Raw genomic sequence first — 23,171 nt, forward strand, 5'->3', positions numbered from 1 at the left:
AACCTTGTCTTGAAAAAAACAACAAAAACAGCAACAAAAAAAGAAATTATAGAAAATCAGGACAAGAAAAGTAGAAGAATAAAGAGACATGTTTGGAACAGCACTCATGTTTGTAGCTAAAGTTTTCCTGCCTGGCCCACAGTCAGGGTAAATCTCTCTCACCTGCTAGTCCCACAGCCACTCAGACCCAACCAAGTAAACACAGAGACTTATATTGGTTACAAACTGTATGGCAGTGGCAGGCTTCTTGCTAACTGTTCTTATAGCTTAAATTAATCCATTTCCATTAATCTATACCTTGCCACATGGCTCGTGGCTTATCTTCACATGCTGTTTGTCATGGTGGCGGCTGGCAGTGTCTCTCTGACTCAGCCTTCCACTTCCCAGCTTTATTCTCCTCCTTGTCCCACCTACACTTCCTGCCTAGCCAATGGCCAATCAGTGTTTTATTTATTGACTGATCAGCAACACATTTGCCATACTGAACATCCCACAGCACTCATGTGAGAGAGTTCATTCACCCTCAGATCTCTAAGTTCCTTTCCCTTGCTCTAGCATCCAACCTGAACCCTGAAGATAGAATTCAGAACTGGATTCTGAGGTTATTGATAGTACAATCTAAGTGTCTGAGAACAAATGAAGGGGTACCTGCAGTGTGATGAACACTTACAACTAGACATTATTCAGCCATGAAAGGAAGAAACTCACAGTACATGCTGCTGTGTGAATGCACATTAGATACATGATGCCACATGAAAACAGATATAAACTAAGGATAAATATTTTAGGATTTGATTTACGTGAAGTATCCAGGATTGGCAAACACATACAGACAGAATGTAAATTATTAGTTACGAGAAAATCGAAAAAAAAAAAGGAGTTGCTTTATTAAAAAAAGTTCCACTTGGAGTGAAGAAAAGCCTCAGATTTGGAGTTGCCACAGGTGCCACAATTGTGCGTGTAATTAATGGTGATTAGTTACATAGATAAAACTAAACTATAGTGGGCTTAGTGACTACCGAGCCTCACAACCTGAGTGCTCTTCCAAGGGACCACATGGCGGAGGAGATAACCACCTCTCACATTTTGTTCTCTGACCTCCACAAAATCATCACGAAATATGCATCAATGTACACACGAACACAATAAACAAACTAATAATTACAACATAGAAAGTAAAATAAAAAGTATTATTGTGGCACATTCACATAAGCAAATACACATTCATATCACAACTTCAAAAATTGATTATACAATACACTAATAATCATTAAGATGGACAGTTTAAATTGATGAATACTATGGTATGTATACCGCATCTTAATGAAACTCATTTTTAAAGCCCCTTACCTTTGCAAAGTTCTCTAATATCAGAATCACTCTACTATCCTCCTTACATCTCTCATCCATTTGTGCCATAAAATCTGTATTTTAATCTTACTAAATTACTTCTTTTCAATTTCTTTAAACCAAAATCTTTTTGAGTTCTTAGACCTCGAGAATGTTTTCAATGTTTCTTAAATAATGATCTTTAAACTATCAGTTGTCATTAAAGACTCCAGAAGGCTCTAGGTCTGTGGTTATTGTCTAGAGCTAGTTACTAGATTAAAGTGTAAATATAAAAGTTTGCTGTGAATATTTATCAATATTGTCATAGTCTAGAATAATAAATCAATATGTATTATAGCATAAATAAGACATCCTAAGGAAGATAGCTATGTTTAATCGTAATGAAAAAAAACTCTGTTTTATAAATTCACAGATTTGCTAACTCCCTAGCATCCTACAAGATGGCTGGATTCTCTTATCTGTCATGATGTCTTCATTTAATTGCAGCTATTCCATGGTTTGGAAGGGATAATATAAAATTTTCTGGTAACTGTGGATTCTTGCATACTAGGCAGCACAGGACAAGGAAAGCTGTGGGTAAGAGTGGTACAGAATCTGAAACCATGGTGTTGGACTTTCCATAACACATTACATTAAAATATATTGGCCTATCCCTTGCTTTGAATGGATCACTTATCCTTTTCATTTGCAAAATATTGCTTCCCTGATTACACATTCCTTCCAAGGTTGAGAACTCCATTAGTCTGTGCCATGAACTCACAGACCTTGGAAATCATACACCTCCCCAGAAAAGGCTCAAAAGAGTTGGGAACCTGTCAAGTTATTGTCATGAATAAGTGCTTTTAAAAATAACTCATTTCACTTCATTTTAAAATACTATTTTCAGCAAATATCACAGTGACAGTGTCATCCATATTCCCTAGAAAATATCTGCCACACACCCAGGTGTGCACCATTACTGCCACGCTATTCCTCTATGGGAGTGTATGTGGTACCTCTTGGGGAAAGTGCCAGCTGATGCAATGAAATGCCTGGCTTCCTTCAGATGACAACCTAAATGCCTTGTGTATATTGTCTCTTTCATCATACAAAATACTCAAGAGGTCATTATTAAAGGATCAAGATTTGATTAAAAAAAACAAACAAACAAAACCTAATGCTACCTTTTCTTAAAATGTTTTGCTTAAGTAAAGCTAGCCGTTTTTCTCCACATAAGTTACAGTGAACGGGTTGGGGATTTAGCTCAGTGGTAGAGCGCTTGCCTAGAGAGCACAAGGCCCTGGGTTCGGTCCTCAGCCCTGAAATAAAAAAATAAATAAATAAATAATAAAGTAAAAAAAAAGTCTTTAACCAGGCAGTGGTGGCACACGCCTTTAATCCCAGCACTTGGGAGGCAGAGGCAGGCAGATCTTTGTGAGTTTGAGGCCAGCCTGGGCTACAGAGTGAGTTCCAGGAAAGGCACAAAGCTACACAGGGAAACCCTGTCTCGAAAAACCAAAAAAAAAAAAGAAAAAAGTTACAGTGAAAAGTACAGTGACCTCCAGTATAGCAGGACACACTGTGTAAGTGGAAGCTAAAGTGCTATTACAGCCTTTATAACCTCAGAACAAAGGTGAGCTCTAAGAAAAAGACAGATATTAGAACATTTAGGTATTTGAGAATGGTTTTGTTCTCATCTGCTCTCAATAGTACACTTGGGATCCCTAGGGATTCACACTGTGAGAAGTACAGGCATAGCATCATGCATTTCCTCTCTCTCCCACCACCTGGCCCACTCAACTGATGGTTCCTATCTACCCAGGCAATGTCCTTAACTCAGTTCTGCACAGCATCACCTTTTAAAACTTTCATGAGATTCTTCACCAGGTCTATTGTTTATTCTCTAAAGGCCCCAGGTATCTTGTAGGTCTACTGTATTACAATGATTGTTTGCTTGCAGATTTCTTCATTAAACTTCATTCTAAAGACCTCTGAACAGACATTCATCTTTTACTTCCAGGGTGCCTAAATTGTACATGATGAATAAGCTAATTAATAGGCTGTGGTTCAATATGAACACTTGCAATGATGATTTCTATCTGAGTTGGAAATGACAAATTGAAAAGTGATATAAATGTAAACCTCATACAGACATACCCAAAGAATCAATGAGTGTCAATGAGTGTTAATCTCATTATTAGTACAGTTGCATAGTTGTTACATACACACACACACATACACACACACACACACACACACACACACACACACACACACACACACACACACAAGAGAGAGGGGTGGGGGGGAGAGAAGCCAAAATGTCTTGGGCCACAAATATACAAATTGCTGTGAAGTTACTAATAAATATAGCAACCTACACAATAAAAATTGTGACCTTGTGCTTGTAAACTGAATACCTGAACTGATTTAAAAAACTGAACATAGTAGACGCTGGCTCTTATTGTTGTCGTGCAAATGAGTATTAATATAAGGAAGTAATTTTGATTATTAGATTTCCATAAACTAATAAAAATTAGAAAAGTATTATTGGAAAAGCTTTGAGAAAATAATCCTTTTCATAGACAGTGGGTAAAGATATAAATTGATAGGACATTTGTGTTCAGTCACCTATAAAAAATAAAATACAAATGACCGGCTTGGTGCCTTGGTTTCAGTTTAGTTAAATTTGCTTCCTGGTTTCTATCTTACACAAATATTTACATTTATGAATGAGCACATTTATACAAACAAATATTAACTGTAATATTTAGTATATTTATGAGACACATAATTCATTGATCAATAAATTAAATAAATAAAACAATGTACATTGAGTGCAAAATTGGGCATATGCTTGCAAAGAATAAAACAGATTTGTGGGCTGAAATAAATGTTTGCAATATGTCACTATGGTCAGCTAGGTGTCTGACACGTTGATCAATAATCTTGTTTTATAATTAAGGATGATGATATATAGGCTACAAAAACATCTACAGGAAATGGTAGTTTTCAGCTCTGGATGAGATGGCATTGACATTGGTGAGGCACACGTTTCATGTTTAAACCTGTATTACCTCCCATGTGTATTATAAATATAGGTTTAATATTGCAGTTTAAAAACTGGAATACAAAGACTGGTTCAGCACTGTGAATAGAAGTGGCAGAAAAGAAACAGAAATCGCAACGTCACAGCCGAGCGTGCATGAAGATGTTGTTGTCTGTGAATGTTGGATGACAGGAAAGGGGTGTCTGTAAATGATGTAGATAATTAACACTGACCAAACCACAAAGCTTAAATAGTTACAGTGATTTCTTTCTTTTCCATGATTTTTGTTTGTTTTACAACTTAGAGCCTTGTGCTTGCTAGAAAAGCTCTCTTTCCACTGAAATGAATCTTGAAGTCAAATCACCTCTTCAGCATGCCCTCATACATCCACACATTGATGTTAGATAATGTTTCAGAAAATATGATTAACTGAAAATCATTAGAGATACTTTAATGCTACTATTTCACCCACAATTAAAATATTTTTGTACTGACATATTACCAGTATCACAATTCTTGTATACAGCAAATGTTATGATAAAACACTGCAGATATGATTAAAGCCACTGTTTAAAGCACATGTGGTTACTTGCTGCTTTGACACTGGGGAATTGATGGATGATATCATCCTAGTCATTCTTGAGCATGAACTGTGGGAGTACAACTGCTCCATGCACATACCAGTGCTTTTTCCCCCCTAAACTGAAGTGACACACAAACAATTTAAAGTTTGTACTTACTTTCAACAATTACTTGTCTATCTTCCCAGTTATCTTTAATAAGCTGTATATTTCCGAAGTGCGCATCACTGTAAAAGATCCGATTGGTACCTTCTTTTCTTTGATTGTAGTCAAAGGCCAGGGCTATGATATTCTTGAAATAATGTGGGTTCTCATAGGGCCTTACTGGGGAATTTAAGTTGGTTTCATCAGAAAGATGTATGCTTTTTAATATTGTTCTTCCTGAATATAGCAAATAGCCCTCATGCCTTAGACAAGTTACTCCATCCCCAGCCAAATAGCCATGGGCACAGGCACAGGTTCTCCTGGAATTCCCTCGATAAAGACAGAGTTGCTTACAACCACCGTTTTCTTTGGCACAGACATTGGTACCTGAGAAAGAGAAAACACCCAAACACATAACAATTTTTTCAATGTTTGAACAAGTTTATCCTATCTCTAATATAAACATTGCAGTTAAACTTTAAGTATAATTTTATTTTTAAAGATTGGTCAATAAAAATTAAATTAAAACAATAATAAATTTTTAAATCAAAAATTCTAGTTTCTTGAATATATATATATTCAAAGCTAAACAAAAGCATTAAGATTTAACTTACTAAGGCTAGAGATTTAGCTTAATGGTGATGCCTTTGCCTAGCAAGTATCAAGTCCTAAGCTCAGTCCTCAGCACCAAAAACAAACTAAAAAGAATTTCCTTTAAAAAGTAGTTGAATGTATTGTTTTAAAATGATAGATTTTATATTTCATAGTCTTTGACACATGTAACTGATTAACTCAGAACATAATCTGAAGAGACTGAGAAACCTTGTTATGCTCTCAAGAGTGTCCATGAGGCACAGGAAATTGCAAATGAATGGCTTTGTTGTGCCACACTTCTTATACATAAGGCATAAGTGATTCTAATTATAAAAGATCAAGTATGTAAGGCTGAGTCTGTGTTATGAATTCATTGTTCCCATCTTCAAAATTATTATATAAAGTTCTTTCATATACAGAAATTGAGCAAAAAGAATTTTAAAATGGACAAAACCATTATGAAAGAAGCAATGATTCAGAAATACACATTGAAGACAACTGTTTCCAGAACCATAACAACTTTTGTTCTAAAAGATAATCCATAACAAAAATTCAGTTGCTTCTCTAATACCTTCATTATGCTTTGAACTTTTTGTCAAATATATTTAACAAGATTTAAAAAATATATTTATTAGTAAAAACCCATTCTCAAGACTTGTCCTATGTTACATGACCATTCATATGTATAAAAGGAATATATATATTTGTGTATATATATATATATATATATATATATATATATATATATATATATACTATTGTATCTTCATTTCCTTGGCCTTCTCCATGATTTTTGCAAAAGAAAATCATCAAAAAGGGAATTTTAAGGTTGTGCACTTAATACAAATAATTAATTCTGAATTTTTAAAAACAAAAGAGATATGATGCAAAATGTATGAATTGTGTATTTCATGAACTGTGCTGACCTTTCTCTCTTCCTCGGTTAAAAATTTTGATCTCCTTTAGGTTGACTCCGAGTCCGGTTCTCATGGTTACTGTGTCTGTAGCATCGTTCTTGTGGCCCCTTCTGACCGACCCATTGGCATGCGCTCTGCCAAAAAGTAGAACACACAGCGTCAACAGTCTTGATCTAATTAAAATCAAGTCAGGTAAAACTGAAGATAAGAGATGGCTCAAACGGAAGAAAATAAGCTAGTTTCAGGGTGTGGTGCTGAAATGCTTGACCGCAGAATAGCTGGAGATCCTTGCTGACCTCTTTTGAAAAAATTACATGGTTTTGTGAAATTCTTTCTGTAACCTTGCTAAGGGATGGCTAATCCTACAAGGGCAAAGAAATGGCACTGAAATAACATTTTGAGACTCAAATACTTACGAAAAAAATAAATTACCTGTCAGACCAGTAGATGTAAGCCCCAAAGACCGCAACTGAAAACAGATCCACACTGCTCCCAGACAGCACCACCTCACGATTCCCGCCAGTGTCAAGGTCAATTCTTTCTATCTTGTCTGTGCGAGCATCACACCAGTATAATTTATTTTCCTACATAGTGATTTGAAAGCAATAGTACAAGCTGTTTTGGTTATTTATTAAGTAAATAAGGGAGTATTAAAAGTAGACTACTGCAAGCTGGACACGAACACACTTTAGAATCTTAAAAGCAATCCAACAGACCTCATAGTCAATGGAGATGCCATTGGGCCATGCTATTCCCACGCTTACAATCATGACCTTCTCGGAACCATCTAGGTGAGCCTTCCCAATGCAGGGCATCTGTCCCCATTCAGTCCAGAACAAGAAGCTGAAATTAAATTGATCATTTATAATAATAAACAGATTAAAGGGCACCAAATAAAACTGCAAATGACAGCAGAGCTCTTAACAGTATAGTGTGCATAACAGAACCAAATAAACCACAGAACTTAATTTGCAAATATCTCTGCAGTTACTAATAGACTCTTATTATAAAGCATTTTTAACCGGGTGTAGAAATCACAAGAATGGAATACAGTAAGGACAAATATTTCAGGATTTGATTTATATGAAGTTTCAAGGACTGGCAAACACAGACAGACCAAATGCAAATTAGAAGTTATGAGAAAATGGAAAGAAGGAGTTGCTTTATTAAAGTAAGTTCCATTCAGTGCTTTGGAAGAATCAATAATATATGCTCATCCTATCTGAAATTTTCTTCTCCAACTTGTTGCCTAATTTTTTCCTTCAGCTTCTCCTTCATTAGACTCCCGGTGCCTCTTTGATTATTCGTACACCATTAACCCTACACCACAGCAGCAGAGCACACAGACTAAGGTGGAACATTATACTGGACTTTCTTAACCTTATAATCATTTTGAACATTTTTCCTCAGCTACATTGTGGGCCCAATAAAAACAGTGTTTTATTTTGGTTGCTTGCTTTTTCTGTTATATTTAGAATTGTATCTATAGCAGGCAATAATTATGATATTTAACAATTAAATATAGTATTATTTAATTTATGCATCTACACACCAATAATTGTAACTTTTAACCTTCACCAAAACATCTAAATGTAACTATTCTAAGTTTTAAAGGTTCACATGTGATGTCACACTAACGTATGGTTTCACACTTAACAAAGAAAGTATTTTACTTTAATAATCTCAAAAACTGATGTGAAAGAATATGTAACTCAGAAAGAGAAGCCAAAGTATTATGAGACAAAATATGTTGATAAAGGGAATATAAACAATGAGAATAGAAATTCATTTTTTTTACTCATTCATTCATAAATTTCAGCATTTATATGATAGGAGAGGGAATCATACTTTTAGATGAATACAATCCTTCATAAATTTGAAATTATGTACTCACAAGCTTTCAACCTATAAAAAAACTAATGTTTAGAAAAATACCTCAAGAAAAGATATTTCTTGAGCTTCATATATGAATCCTAAAGAAAACCTGCTTATTTTTGTATACTCATATAAAATTATTAACCTCAAATCTTAAATTACATAAAATATATACATTCGATTTATCCATGTTACTTTGAATTACTTTAATAGTTGACATTTTTTTAAAAGCTGTATAAAACTTATGTGCTAGTATGTGACAACATAATGAAAGAGGTTTGACTAGAATTCCAAGTAACTGAATCCTGAAGACATTGCCATTCATATTTACAAATTCTGTAGTACAGGAAGGGGAAATTTAATAGGAAATGTCACTAATGTTTTATTAGCATGAAACTGGTTAAAAGCTCATGAAAAAATCCATATAATAAAGTCAAGACTTTTAAGTGATACTTTCAATATATTAAAAATATGAACTGATAAACAGATGTATGATGTCATTTAATTATCTGAGGACAAATGTCATGATTGTTAAAAGCCAGGTGCTATTGGATTACAATGGATGCAGTCGGGCAGCCAGGAGAGTCATTCCCATCACCTTTTAACATATTCAAATAGGGATGGAAATGCATATAATAAACCCTTTACTTAATACTAATCCATTTACAAATACACTGAATGAGCAAGGAAGCACAGTTTTAAATGAGCAGTGTAATACACATTATATTGGTAAATCATAATGGGCTATTCAAGCTTGGTGGAAGCAGGCTGGCAGCACAGAGGCCCTTGTGCTCTCTCCTCTAAAGCTCCCTCCCTAGACCCTTAAGCTCTTAAAACAAGATGAAAGGAAAACAGCAAATAGCTAAGTTATAAACACTATGCCCCTGAGGGCAGCTAGAAAGCAGACTCTTTCCAAACATGATTACCATTTATCCTATAATGTAAAAATGTCAACAGTGAAAAGGAAAGCCAGAAGCCCATCTATGGAGAAGCTAGGGAGTGCTGTCTTTTTGGAATTCTCTCAACTGCCTGCCTTTGCTTTTTCAGTCAGTTTCTGCTAGATAATAATATAAGCACCCAATTTGATGGTCCCTATCTGATGCTATTTTTGTTTTGTTAGTTTGTTGTTTTCACCTAGGAAGTCTCACTTGCGGGGACACTTCTCCACCAAGGGCTCTCTCAACCTGGAACTCCAGCTGGCTTTCCCAGTCAATTTCTGTTAGATGCTTGCAAGTCCACAATTTGATGATATTACCTTTGGTTTTCCCTCTCATGGGTTAATTCACTCTTTTCTGGGACATGTTGTGAGCAATTGATTGAATGATGTCACTCCTGGTTCTTTCTGTTATTTGCTGTTTATTTTTTTACTTTTGCTTGTTATAAATTTAATAAACTGACTCATCCAAACCCAAATGCCCAACAATTGCATATCATTCTGTGGACCTTACAGAACACATTGTCTGAGTAATCTGTTTCACATATTTAAGCCTAATTCTCACAGCTGTGGAAATGATGGCTTAAAGTGAATATTTTCTGTTCATATGATCAAACAATGGACAGGCTAGGAAACAAATTCAAACATTTAACATCATCTTTGTTGTATATTGTTCTACCAGTGCCAATAATGTTATATTGTATGTTATTCTTCCTGAGCTATCATGAGTATAACAAGAGATGTCTATTCGTAAAGACAGAAGTGGAATGAAGAATAGCCTGAACAGGTAGGGGCTTAGTTTTGCAGAACAGCTTTATCTTATTTAATAGTAATAGTGCCTTCTTATTTTGAATTGTGATGCTTCCATGCAAGATGCTAAAATGAGTGCTAATACAATTTGTGGATTATTTTTTTTTAAGAAAAACTATTCTGCATGTAGATTTCATATAAATTTTTATGCATGTATGAGTGACCTGAAGGGCTGGAGAGATAGCTCAGTGGTTAAGAGAAATGACTGTTCTTCCAGAGAACCATGATTCAATTCCCAGCACCCACATGGCAGCTCACAATGGTCTCTAACTCCAGCTCCAGGGGATCTCACACATCCATGCAGACAAAACACCAATGCACATAAAATAAAAATAAATAAAGTTTAAGAGAGAGAGAGAGGAGAGAGAGAGAGAGACCTGAAAGGATACCCTACTACACAAAGCCAAATATAATTACATGTTGATGATTTTATTGTTAATTGATCAATTTAATAAGGTCAAAATTAAATAATACCTTACAAATGCAAGCCCAAGATTACTAAAAATAGGGAGCTGACTAGGTCGAACCTTTAAGAACATAATACACAGAAGAATAACATTCCAGTGCTGGGATTATAGCCCCAGTTGAGGTCATGCTTTACAGCTACAAAATGCTTATCATGTTGAGTGACATGGCTGAGAAAATGAACTGTAGGGTACTTATGTAGTCAATTTAGCCCAGGAAATACTATCTCACTGCAGAAAAAGTTAAACATTTTCAAAATGAAATTCTACGCTTTATTAAAATCTTTTTTAATAACAGATTATTTGTTAAACTAATATGAAAAATCACATTTTTATATATAATCACTCTTAAACAGAGATATAATGCTCAATCAAGCCAGGCAACATATATCCTGGTGCCTAAGAAAGGAATACAATGTTTAGTTTTACTTACAATTTTATGCTATGTATGATTAATCAAATCTTTCCACATCATGCTATGATTTCCCATACTTTTCATGCACAGTAAATGACTTTTCAGTATAAAGAAAATTATTAAAGTCGATTCTGCCTCATTCCAAGAAGCTGCCAAAAGGTAGAAAAGTCCAGAGAGAGAAAGCTGACTTTTCAAGAGGAACTAAATTCCTAGGTGGTTCCTGTTTTGCATTTGGCTACATTTAAAAAGACTTCAAGTCTCTATTGTTTCAAAATAGGCTTTATGCCTTCTTTACATGGCACATTTATATCTTGAATTTAGCTAATTTACTCTATAATGGTCCCCTTTTCCCTTGACAGTAGCAATGCCATGTTTTATTTTCAAACAGAATTGTAAATGCTATATTTCATTTTTAAGTTAGGAATTTTTGCTCTTAAAATCCTATGTTAATATTACTTGGAAATCATTTTGAATGATTTTCATAAACCTTTCATTTTAATTCCTTTTCCACTGGAGTTAAGTCAATAAATACATGCATGCCAATGTGCAGAGGGACACCTGTCACTGTTGTTTTCAAATACTAATAATTATTTTCTGTAAATCATTTCTACTCTTAGCTGCAAACATGGAAAATGTATTCTTTCATGTGACTCTTTATGAAATGCTTTCAACAAAAAATGAGGCTGTACAAAGACTATTCGAATATTGTGATAAATATAAAAGTTTTTGGCTCATCAGCTGAAATGTAAATTGTATATTAGGGACTGAAGATCAGGAAGTCAAAACTGTTTACAGACATCTTGCTAAGTCATGGTCTCTCAATGGAGTGAAAAAGTGAATCTGACAAATGTCTACAGAGAGAAATGGAAGAATTTGAAGGTAGATGAGATGGCTTATGGCTTGTATGGAACCACGAAAAAGCAACATTTCAATTACTTTAGGTTTATCACTGAACGAGTCCCATTGTAAGAAAAGTAGTTGTAGGAGTAGAAGTAAAGTGAGGCTCAGTGGCAGGGAATCTAAAGGGAATTTGAAAAAGAAAGAGAGGAAATTGATTTTAATACTTTCCAACTATGTATGTATATTTTATAGATTTCACTGTATGTACAATAATTCACTGACTGACACAAATTGAGATCAGTTCAAATAATAATTAAAATGAGGAAGAGAAAAGCCTATCGTGTTGGAAATAAAGAGAATCAGTGAAGATGCTCTCAGAGCTGTTGGAGCCCACAGAGAGAAGCAGAAACAAAAAAGTCTCCTGAATGCAGGAAATAGAAAAGTAAATTCTTGGGTAGAAAGTCAGCGGAGGGAAGTGTCCAAGACAAAGCAAGGGGAGTAAAAAACCTAGAAACTTCATCATGAGACCATGGGGATACCGAGAAATGCCTCAGACCGGAGAGATTGGGCCGGGGTCAGCCATGAGACAGTAATCACAGATCAGTCTTCAGAAGCTGAGAAGTAAATTTTGAGATATTAATAAAACATTTCTGTTTTTGTCTAAGAATAAAAGAACCTGGGTGTTTATTTGAAAGCAAAAGGAAAGTACTTCATTGAGGAATACAATTTTAAGGTGATAAAGGAGAAGAGTTGGGGAGCAGTATCTGAGTAACATGCAGAAGCTCCATGGTGTGGAAAGGAAACCTTTGGAGCCATACTGGTTCCCACTGGCTGACAGCATCCCTATCTGACCTTCCTACCGCTGACACTCCTGGGTTTTATGGATCACTCTGATGATCCTGTGAATGTGCCAGCCCTCGGTTCATTTCTTCCTTTTGACACTGCTTTAAACAGGCAAGCCACCAACTCAAGTGTCACTTGAAAGCAGCTAGTGCAGGTCACATTCCGAAGTGCTCCCCTCTGGACACAGAAAGGTGTCTTGGAGCTCAGCCTTCTGTGGGGTCTGTCTTCTGTATCTCCTGATGTCTTACCAGCTGTGACTACCTTTTAGAGGCCTCTCCTCCTTTAACAGTTAATCTATTACAACTGCCAGCTTTACTACTCCTTTTAAGCTCTCTCTCTCTCTCTCTCTCTCTCTCTCTCTCTCTCTCTCTCTCTCTCTCTCTCTCTCTCTCTCTCTCACACACACACACACACACACACACACACACACACACATGCACAATGCTGATTTTTTTTTTATCTTCTAAGTTGTCATGTGTTACTACTGGCGGCCATATCAACACACTGATTAAATTTTAGAAACCCATCCCTTGGTTTATATATGGAATGGTAGATGTTTCTGTAATAATTTTTGAAAATACAACTTGTAAGTTCTCCAAGTGAGAATGCTGAAGACATAGTCAAACATAAAAATGTAGAATTCAGGAGAAAGATTTAACACATAAAAGAAATGATAACTGGAGACCATCAACATTAAGAAGTCAAAGAGAAGAAATATTTTACAAATATATATCTGATAGAGTACTAATATTCATAATTCACAAAAAACTAAATAGAAAACAAACAACTCTATTAAACATAGGCTAAGAAACTGAACAGCTCTTAAAAGAAGAAATACAAATGTCCAATAATATTTTTAAAAATTGTTCAACACTCTTGCTCATTAAGGAAATGCAAATTAAAACCATTTATTTCACTGTAATCAGAATGGCAATCATTAAGAAAACAAATGACAACAAATACTGGTGAGGGTGTGGAGAAAGGAAAATGCTTATTCACTGTTGGTGAGAGTTTAAAGTGCTGTAGCCACTATGGAAATCAGTGTAGATGCTTCTCAAAACACTAGATCTACCAAAAAACTCAACTATGCTATTCGTGGGCACATACACTAAGTACTCCAGGTCTTATGACAGAGATACTTGTACATTCATGTTTACTGAAAGCAAACAAATCAACCTAGATGCCCATCAATGGATGAACAGATAGCCAAAATATGGCATATCTGCACAATTGACTTTTCTTCATCTGTAAAGGAAAATGAAATTATAAAAATTTCAGAACTGGGCAATATATTAAGTGATATAACCCAGATTCAGAAACACAAACACCACATGTTCTTTCTGATATGTGGATCCCAGTTTCTAATTTTTATATCTGTATTTATGTGGGAGAATGCACAGAAGCAAAAAAACTTTGGAGAGGCCCATGAGAGGAGAAAAATAGATGTAAAACATTGAGGTTGGAAAAATTTCAGTGGAGACACAGAGTGAGGGATCGAGGAATAAAAGGAGAAAGGAGGGTCAACACAAGTAAGTGCAGGTGCAAAAGCTACACTTAAAACAATCATTTTGTAAACTTACTAAAATTAAAAACAAAAAAAAGGTGAATGGAGTTTTCTTAAATGGATAGATAATAATACCTCTCCCAGAAACTGTAACATTATTAAATGAAAGTGCCAGCCTGGAAGATTCTTGTGGTCCCCAAAACAATACAGGCTATTTTTACTACTCTTGGTTACTAATGTATGGGTATAATCATAAATATTTAGAAGGCAATTTGAAAGGCACATCATGTCCATTTACCAAAACAAAGTCAGGAGCTTCCCTACTAAGGACTATATCCTCTCCAACTTTTGACCAGATTTATAGTACCTATGCATACTAGAACTAAATGGTTAGATGTTGTTTCTGAAAATATGATATGTGTTGATCGCATGACATAGAGAAACCAAGCTGGAACGGAGCTGGAAGACTCCTCCCTGAAGGCTAGTGTTCACAGTTTTAGAAGATGCTGTGCAGGCTGCTGGAGCAGAAATGTCATCACGGTCATATTCAGCTCTGAACTCTTTATGCTACAAAAATGACCTGCCAGGCATGATATGCCCATTGGCACATTAGTAATTTGACTCTTCGGAGGATAAACAGCCACATTCTGATTGTTTTTGAAGCCTCCTTCAGAGACAGGAATTCATTTCTGGTACTATAACTCTGGTCAAAAGCTGGAGAAGATATAGTCCTCAGTGGGGAAGCGCCTGACTTTGTTTTGATAAATGGACATGATGTGCCTATCAAATTGCCTTCTAAATATTTATGATTATGCCCATACATTAGTAATCAGCTTTGTCATACTTTGATCATAAATGTTTCTTTGTTTTTGTTTTTCATTTTCGATGAGTGGTGGTTATCACATTATTACAGAAACTCATAAACGGGGAAAGTGCTGAGAATAAATGGCATAATGCCTGGCCCTAGTTGGGACAACTATAGCACTCCCCAAAGTTCATGGAACAGTTTGAAGGTAAAGCAGAAAGAATGTAAGAGCCAGATAAAGAGAGGGTGGCCTTGTAGTTTGCTCTCCTTGTTATGTCACAGCTATTGCAAAATCTTGAACTCTCAGCAGCACTGATTATCTACACAAGACCTGTTCTAAAGTGGGTCCATCAGCTTTCCATCACAGAGGTGGAAAGGTACTCAGAAGGCTCCACACATCAAGTTCCAGAAAACTTTCAGGTAGTTTATGCTTGTTAAGGGGGTTGCAGTTTAAGAGGCACTACCTCACCCCTTCTGAGTAGGTATGGACAAGCTTTTGGTTGAAGAGAAAGAGACAAAGAGAGAGAGACAGAGACAGAGAGTATTTCTTCAGTAGGCTAGCTTCTGGTAAGATGTTCATGTGCTAGTTCTAATACCTGTAAGTATACCTAATGAAACTCATTGGTAAACCACCCCCAGGAGATATCATAGCAGAATGGGTACTAATTGGAAAGAGGAAAGGGCTCATCAGGAATGAGAAGAGGTTAAAGGAGAATCATAGGAAGTAAAGATAAACATAATGGCTTACGTGCATGTGTGAAAATGCCATTATGACACACTAACATGCATAATTAATACATTATAACAAAAGAAAAATAGAACAATAAATAGAAATAATTCTAAAGAAAAAAATGATTTAGAAGGACCAGAAATATAGACCAATCAAGGAAACTATTTTTTTGTGCCTAGAAAAAATGTCTCTTTTAACCTGACAAGTCAGAAGCTTTCCTACTTATACAACTAAGCTTATTCTGACATTCTGACAGATTTCTTTGAATAGGACATGATCCAAGCCTTAGATGGGTGAACTAAATATTTTAATATTAAATATGTCAATATTTAATCTTTTGTTTACCCGTTCGACTCCTCTAAGGATGAAGATGTAGTCTACTCTGCCACATGCCATGAACACACAGAAGTGGTTTACTTCACATGAGCTGCACAAGATGGACCTACGAACATCTTACTATGGATAAGGAACAGTATCATTAGGCCCCACCTCTCCTGTCTAGCTCTTGGCAGTTACTGGCTGTTGGGATGGGTTACTCACTTTTTTCCCAGTGGTATAGCAAGTGGTAAGCTGCACATAATCCAATAAATAATCCTCTACTATGTACATTCAATCAACTCTATTTCAATTCATTGGGTATCAAAAATTAAGTAAAAACTTCAAAAGTAGGAGCAGGTCTAGCTGGGAAGAAAGGTTCATGTGGTATAAGAGAAGGAATAAGTCATGGGGTTGACCAAAATATATTATATGAAATATAATGTTAAATAATTTCAAAATTAATTTTAAAGGTCATGATAATTATGAATTTTTCCAACAGGTACTTGCAAAATTAAAATAAACTTTCTAAGCTAAAACTATTATTATGTTGTAGATATTATAGTTACAATGATGTGATTGCCTAATTTTTCCTACTATAACTTAAGAAAATACAGTTCAAACCCAGAAAATATATGTAAACCTTAAAGTTACCCTTTTTCTGGGTGCACCGCTATAGATCTTGGTTGATCCAGGCCTTGGGAGATAACCACATAACGGAAAGAGCCATTGAGTCGTGCAACTTCAATTAAATTGAATCCGTGATCTGTCCAATATATGTTACCTAGGAGAAAAACAGAAATGCCCACAACCAAGTTAGGAATCATAGAAATGTTTTTCAGTTACACTTGCAATTAAGTTTCTGAGTCTTCACATAACTAAGAGCATGTTTACTTCCTTTGATTGTGTATTTACTAAACAGCTATAATTAAACTAATTCATAGAGACTTCAAATTCCAATCTCATATTTTGATGGTTTAAACTAAGTAGTATCTATTGACATGTTTGAAAGAAGTTGAAACTTCTCCCAACTGTTCAGAGTAAGTATTTTAACTTTACACTGACTTTAAACAAAAGAAAACTTCTTATACTTTGTTTACCATGTGGAACTCTCTGGGAATTGAGCAAACTTAACAATACACATTCTACATCTACATAAGAACACTTATCCAAAGGCAGTAGAAAAGTTGAACTTAATGCAAAAGAGAGTATTTACCCCCTTGGCTAGAAAGAAATTTTAAAATGTTAGAAACAAGAACCAGAAACATTTTAAAGAAGAATGAACTCCCTATAAAAAGGAAAAACAACAACAAAAACTGTGGAATAAAAACAAGACTAAGCCCTAGATTTTACCAGCAATCCAGTCAATCGCTATTCCTTCCACTCTCCCCAAGCCACTGGTAACAATGTCTTCTTTCCAAGTCTGGTCTCTTTTAGCTCTGCTGATTTTATTAAGTCCCATGTCTGTCCAATAGATGGTGTCATTTTCTATTGATTAAACACACACACACAAAAAAACACAAGCACACACAATATTAAATGCATCAGTACATGTATTAGGATCACATTAGAATCAGTGTTGCAGGAACATCCTGGACAGTAAACAGTAGATTCTCAGCATTCTTTAGGATTATTTACTAATATGAATAGTAGTAAAGGCCTATAAAATAAAAGAAACTAGGTTTCAGCATTTAAATTTTAAAGGCACATTCATGAAAATTCTTTATTATGTTTTTGGCATTGTTCTATTTGTTTTGGCTCAGTAAGTTTTTATTCCCATGAAATTAGGATATTTATTCCAAACCACGTATTTTTCTTCTAGTTTTTGTTCTTTTTCTACTTGGTTCTGAGCCATCTGAATGTACGATGGATAGTACTGGGGATAATCAACTCAAGAAAGTGCTGAGACAACAGACAGGCATGTGTCATTCTTTCAGTTCTATCAAAGGGTATTTTAAAAACAGTTCATTCAATATATGTAAAGACTGAAAAAACACTCATCAGCAGTTACTCCTTCTGAGGTTCTAAGTAGCATCTCAAATGGAAACAATTCCCTCGTACTTCTCAAACTCTTGTTGTACAAACACATTTCAGAACACTTGAAGAATTGTTCCATTCTATCCAGTCCTTAAATAACTGTGCTTTTTGAATATTGAATGAAAAATGTGTCTAAAAGATTATAAGTGAAATATAATACATATATATGTATATTCATGAAGGGTAGCAATTGCAGGTCAATGATTTTCTACAAAGCTTCTAGAAAGACACTGGAGACAAATCACTAAATAATAAATTTGCCACCTGCTAATGTTTTGTGCTGTGGCCAATGTGGTCATTTGAAGAACAAATCATTTAAGATCAATATATTTTACCTCTGACACACTGACAGACTATGGAAATAAAGACAAAACAATTCATATACTAAACCCATTTTTAAGTAAGTGTTAGGATTCCATATCAAATGAAATATACCCTAAATTTCTACCCCTGACCCTGAACAACAGTTAAGTCAGAGACACGATGCTTTGAAGCCAAGCAGAAGGCAGTGTATACACATATCTGTTAGGAAAGCACAGGCTTCTCTAATCTGCCTATCGGTTTATACATTTTGAAACAAGGACTTGACAAGAAAATAAGAGTTATTTTATTTTGTAAAATATTAAGTGATGTATAATGAATTCAATGTTTTGCTTCAAGAATTAAGCTCAGTGAAAGATCAGGTCCACAATTCAAAACCAACTACTTGGTTTCTGTATTGCATTTAACTAAGACAGTTCATATCCACAAGACTTCCTACAGTCTGCATGAAAGAACCTTCCATGCTGATGATGAGCATCACCTCAGGCCTTAGGGTTGTCTTTGTTCACTTTTTCTCCTGTTCTACATTCAGTTACTTTCCAAATACACATTGTTCTTTTTATTTTTCCTTCAAAATATAACCCTCATTCATTAACATCCAATTCCCATCTACACTGAGAGCCAAAGCCTCTAACTCTTACCTGGCATCTCCAGCAACTCCTAACAGGCTTTCACTTTGGCTCCTGAACTTTTTCTTGGAGAAGCCTTTTTCAGTATAGCTGCACATGTTTGAAAAGCAAGTAAGACTGAGCTTGCCTCATTTCCTTCACAGCTCCCCACATTCTGTCCATACATGGTGAAAACTGAGTTCTTTACCATGACCTTCATGAACCACCCAAGGCCTCTGTACCTCTTTACCCTGACATCTTTCCACTCTTCTTCCTTATCAGTCATCTCTAGTAATACAGACTTTTCTGCTCTGAGGCAAACTAATTCCTCTCCAATTTCAGATTTGTATTATTACTTTTTCTTTAAGTCTGGAATGTTCCTTTGCTAGAATGTTCTTTCCACAGATCTGTTGTAAACTCAAATATCCCCTTCTTATTAAAACCTTCTTGACTATGCTATATAAAATATTTTTTGCCATGTTTTCTCTCTCCCATGGATTTTTTCTTCTCTATAACGCCTATCAATATTAAAGACATTTATTGATCGTTTTCTGGTCTGTAAGTGTTAACGAGTGGTTATTCATGCTATTTCATGACATGTACTTTGCATAAAAATTGTAATAATGTCTGCACATAAATAACACATTTATTGACTTGTTTATGTCTATTGTGGCTTTCACTGCAATATTTCTTTAATGTTTAGAATTTAATATTTTTCTCTGCTTTGTTCCCAGAAGCAAGGACAATGCCTAGCATGCACTAATCACACCGTAAACACTGGGTGAATCCAAGAGTGAATACAATACACTGTATAAAAAAAACTGGTAGAGAGATCACATAAGGAAAACGTATATCAGACATGAGGGAGTTTATACACAAAGAGAAATGGTGGACAATACATAAGAATGTAAGATGAGTAATTTAAGCTGTATAGACATCCACTAAGCAGGAACTTAAGAAAAATCACAATCTTCACAGTGTATTGCTATTCACAGGCTTTGCAAGCTATGAAGATGTCCATTCTGTATAACCATAAGGCACTCCTTCCTACATGTACTACCATTCACTGTACATATGTACTCATTATGTAACTGAACTGAAAATTTGTATTTGTACTTCTTAGAAATACAGTGAGATGTTTTATGGTAAGGACTGTATACATCAGGTTTTGCCTTAAAAATCACATGTGCACAAACACAACATACATATGAGGATATCTATAATAGAAAACCCAAAGTCAGTTTTGCTAGATCCAGTACTGAATAATCAGAAGAGTCTTGGATTCTTTCAGTGTTGAGCATATCAGCAACCTGATGATACCTTGAGAAGATATCTTCCTGTGCTTATCTGTGATATCTGTAAATATCTATAAAATATTGATTATATAAACTGTTTTAATAGTGTGTGTTAAATTGAATCATGATAATTTTTATAAACTCTGAAGACACAAACTGTTTATAGAATGAAATGCAGAAAGTGAGTAATATACTGCCTTTACCTTGTCCTCAAACTAATCTCAAGTTATGCAGTTCTTAAACATTAATTTCACCTTCATTCAATAGATATTGACAGATAGCCTATGCTAAGATTTATTACAGATATAAGTATATGATACTGGAAAAACACAGATAATATCCCTAAAATCATGGAATTTATGTAGTTGTATAAAATTTTAAAAATAAATTTTCTTATGTTTTTGGTTGTGAGCCCCAGAGAGATCTTTAAGTTTGAGGCCAGCCTGGTTTACAGAGAAAGTTCCAGGATAACCAGTGCTACACAGAGATATTCTGTCTTGAAAAAAATAACAAATAACAAATAATAAATAAATAAATAAATAAATTTTCTTTAAACAGTTTGATTTGTTAATAGTATGAAACAACTAAATAAAAGAAAAATGTATACTTGAGGGTACTAATAATTTCAATGGCTTTCCCACTGATACAATTGTACAGTATATTTCTCTTGAAACTTCTCATGGATTAACATGTAGAGAGACTAGTAGACAGCTGTAGTGAATTGTAATTAAGATCAGAACAAAAGTTATATATTTTCAGCCTAGAGGAATGGCTCAACAGTTTAGAGCAGTTGCTGCTCTTAGAGAGATCCTGAGATCAATTCCCAGCACTCACATGTTGGCTCATAACCATCTATAACTGTAGTCCATGAGATCTAATGTCCTCTTCTGGAGGGCAAATGTACATGTCAATAAAATACCCATATACATAAAGTACATAAAGTTATATATTGCCATAGTAATAATTGACAATGAAAGAAATTAAACATTTTTAATTGGAAAAAAAATTTATTGAGTATTTCAGAACTTAAGGACTAAGGAAAAAATGTAAGTCTCTTAAAGTCTTTCAATCCTGAAGTGTCTATTTTCTTAATACACATTAACATGTATTTATTTACTATCTCATTTAAATACTCTACTTCCTATGTTTTAGTATCAAATTTCCTGGCACAAATGTACATGATTTTTCTATAGAATAAAATATATTTGCCCCCCCCCCAGGCAGGGGGATCAGGATCAGTCCCTGGTGCATGAGCGGGCTTTTTGGAACCCAGTGCCTAAGGTGTGACACCTTGCTCAGCCTTGATGCATGGAGGAGGGGCTTGGATCTGCCTCAACTGAATGTACCAGGCTCTGCTGACTCTCCATGGGAGACCTTGACTTGGAGGAGGTGGGAATGGGGGGAGGGTTGGGGAGGAAGGCTGCGGGGAGGGCCTGTTAAGATACTGAACAGACATTTTACAGAATCTCTTCTTCCTAAGAACTGATTCAGCAGTTAGTAACAAGAACTGATAGTGTTTCTTACATAAGTGGCCAAAAAAAGGGCTTCATCTAAGCAACGACTTTGCATGTGGTACTATTAAACTTAGGCACATTACTTCAGCTTTCTCCTCATTGAACAGAATTTACTTCTTTTCACAAAAGATCCAAAGAACTGAAGATAGACAGTTTAAATATTCTAAGTTACAAGCTTTTGAATGAGTCTTTAAAAATGCAATATATAAGTAAAATATAAAATAAAATGGAAAGCAGGGAGAAGGTAGAAGAGAGCAAAGGAGGAAAATCATAGGCATGAATCATACTACCTTTTTTGTTACTGACATAGCTCTGCTAACATTTTGATTCAGTAATATTATGGACATCACAATACATTTTGAATAAATAATAAATTAAGAATAAATAAATAATATTTTGGATGTCACAAGATAAATTGAGATGGTCTACAAAGTATTTTATTTTGCATTCTGTAGCTGGTGCCTGAAGAAAGCCACTTTTCTTTTGTCTGTTTATCAATGTATAATAGATAATTGACAACCAGTTTTATCTGTACTAAATCTAAATGTGACTGTGTCTGGACCTATCACCTAGTTTGAGACAAGCTATTGGATAGTAGGAAACTCATTGTCATGGTTGGTGAGACCACAAATATTTTTCCAAGCATTTATCAAAATAAGGGATTCTATAAAATTTTAAAATAGTTCATTTTATGCCTTAATTGTACATGGTGATGTGCTTCATAAGGACATTTTATTATGAGCATACCATGTATGTGGTAGGTCTTTCCATCTTTTAGTTTCTTTTATTTTTTTCTTCACTATTTAGAAATTTTCACTGTAAAATCTTTCAATTTCTAGGTTAGATTTATTGCAAAGTATTTTTGAGGAAACTATAAATGGCTTACTCTCTGCTTTCTTTTCACAATATTTGTATTATAATTATTGAAAAGACCTTTTGATTCATATACATAAATTAGTTTTGTTGCTGAAAATGTTTGTCAGAATTGGGGACTTTCTAGTGATGTCTTTAGGGTCTTTTATGTGTAGTATGTCATCTGCCAATAAAGATATTTTGACTTCTATTTTGTTCCCTGTTCTTTTATTACCTTCACTTACTGCTCTAGGTAAAACTTCAAATACTACAATGAATAGGAGTAGATAAAGTGGGGACTGCAGAGAAGACTGGGTGGTTTATTTATGGAGACTTGAATTTGGACCCCAGTACCCGCATATAATGCCAATCATGGCTACATGCACTGGAGACTG

General features: G+C 35.0%; 1 protein-coding gene across 5 annotated transcripts in view; it reads right to left on the reverse strand.

Annotated features, from left to right (window-relative positions):
* Lrp1b (LDL receptor related protein 1B) overlaps positions 1 to 23,171 on the reverse strand; it is a 1,950,932-nt gene that overhangs the window by 514,979 nt on the left and 1,412,782 nt on the right. For all 5 annotated transcript variants that reach the window (XM_052726598.1, XM_052726596.1, XM_052726595.1 and 2 more), the window contains 6 exons: positions 17,503 to 17,637; positions 16,804 to 16,933; positions 7,331 to 7,457; positions 7,047 to 7,198; positions 6,624 to 6,748; positions 5,119 to 5,490 (listed from right to left, as the gene is read on the reverse strand). In XM_052726598.1, the coding sequence (XP_052582558.1) occupies positions 5,119 to 5,490; positions 6,624 to 6,748; positions 7,047 to 7,198; positions 7,331 to 7,457; positions 16,804 to 16,933; positions 17,503 to 17,637 (1,041 nt within the window). The remainder of the gene's footprint in view (positions 1 to 5,118; positions 5,491 to 6,623; positions 6,749 to 7,046; positions 7,199 to 7,330; positions 7,458 to 16,803; positions 16,934 to 17,502; positions 17,638 to 23,171) is intronic.

This window comes from Peromyscus californicus, unplaced genomic scaffold (assembly GCF_007827085.1).
Source record: "Peromyscus californicus insignis strain IS unplaced genomic scaffold, ASM782708v3 Scaffold_7__1_contigs__length_154581171, whole genome shotgun sequence".
NCBI classification, from domain to species: Eukaryota; Metazoa; Chordata; class Mammalia; order Rodentia; family Cricetidae; genus Peromyscus; species Peromyscus californicus.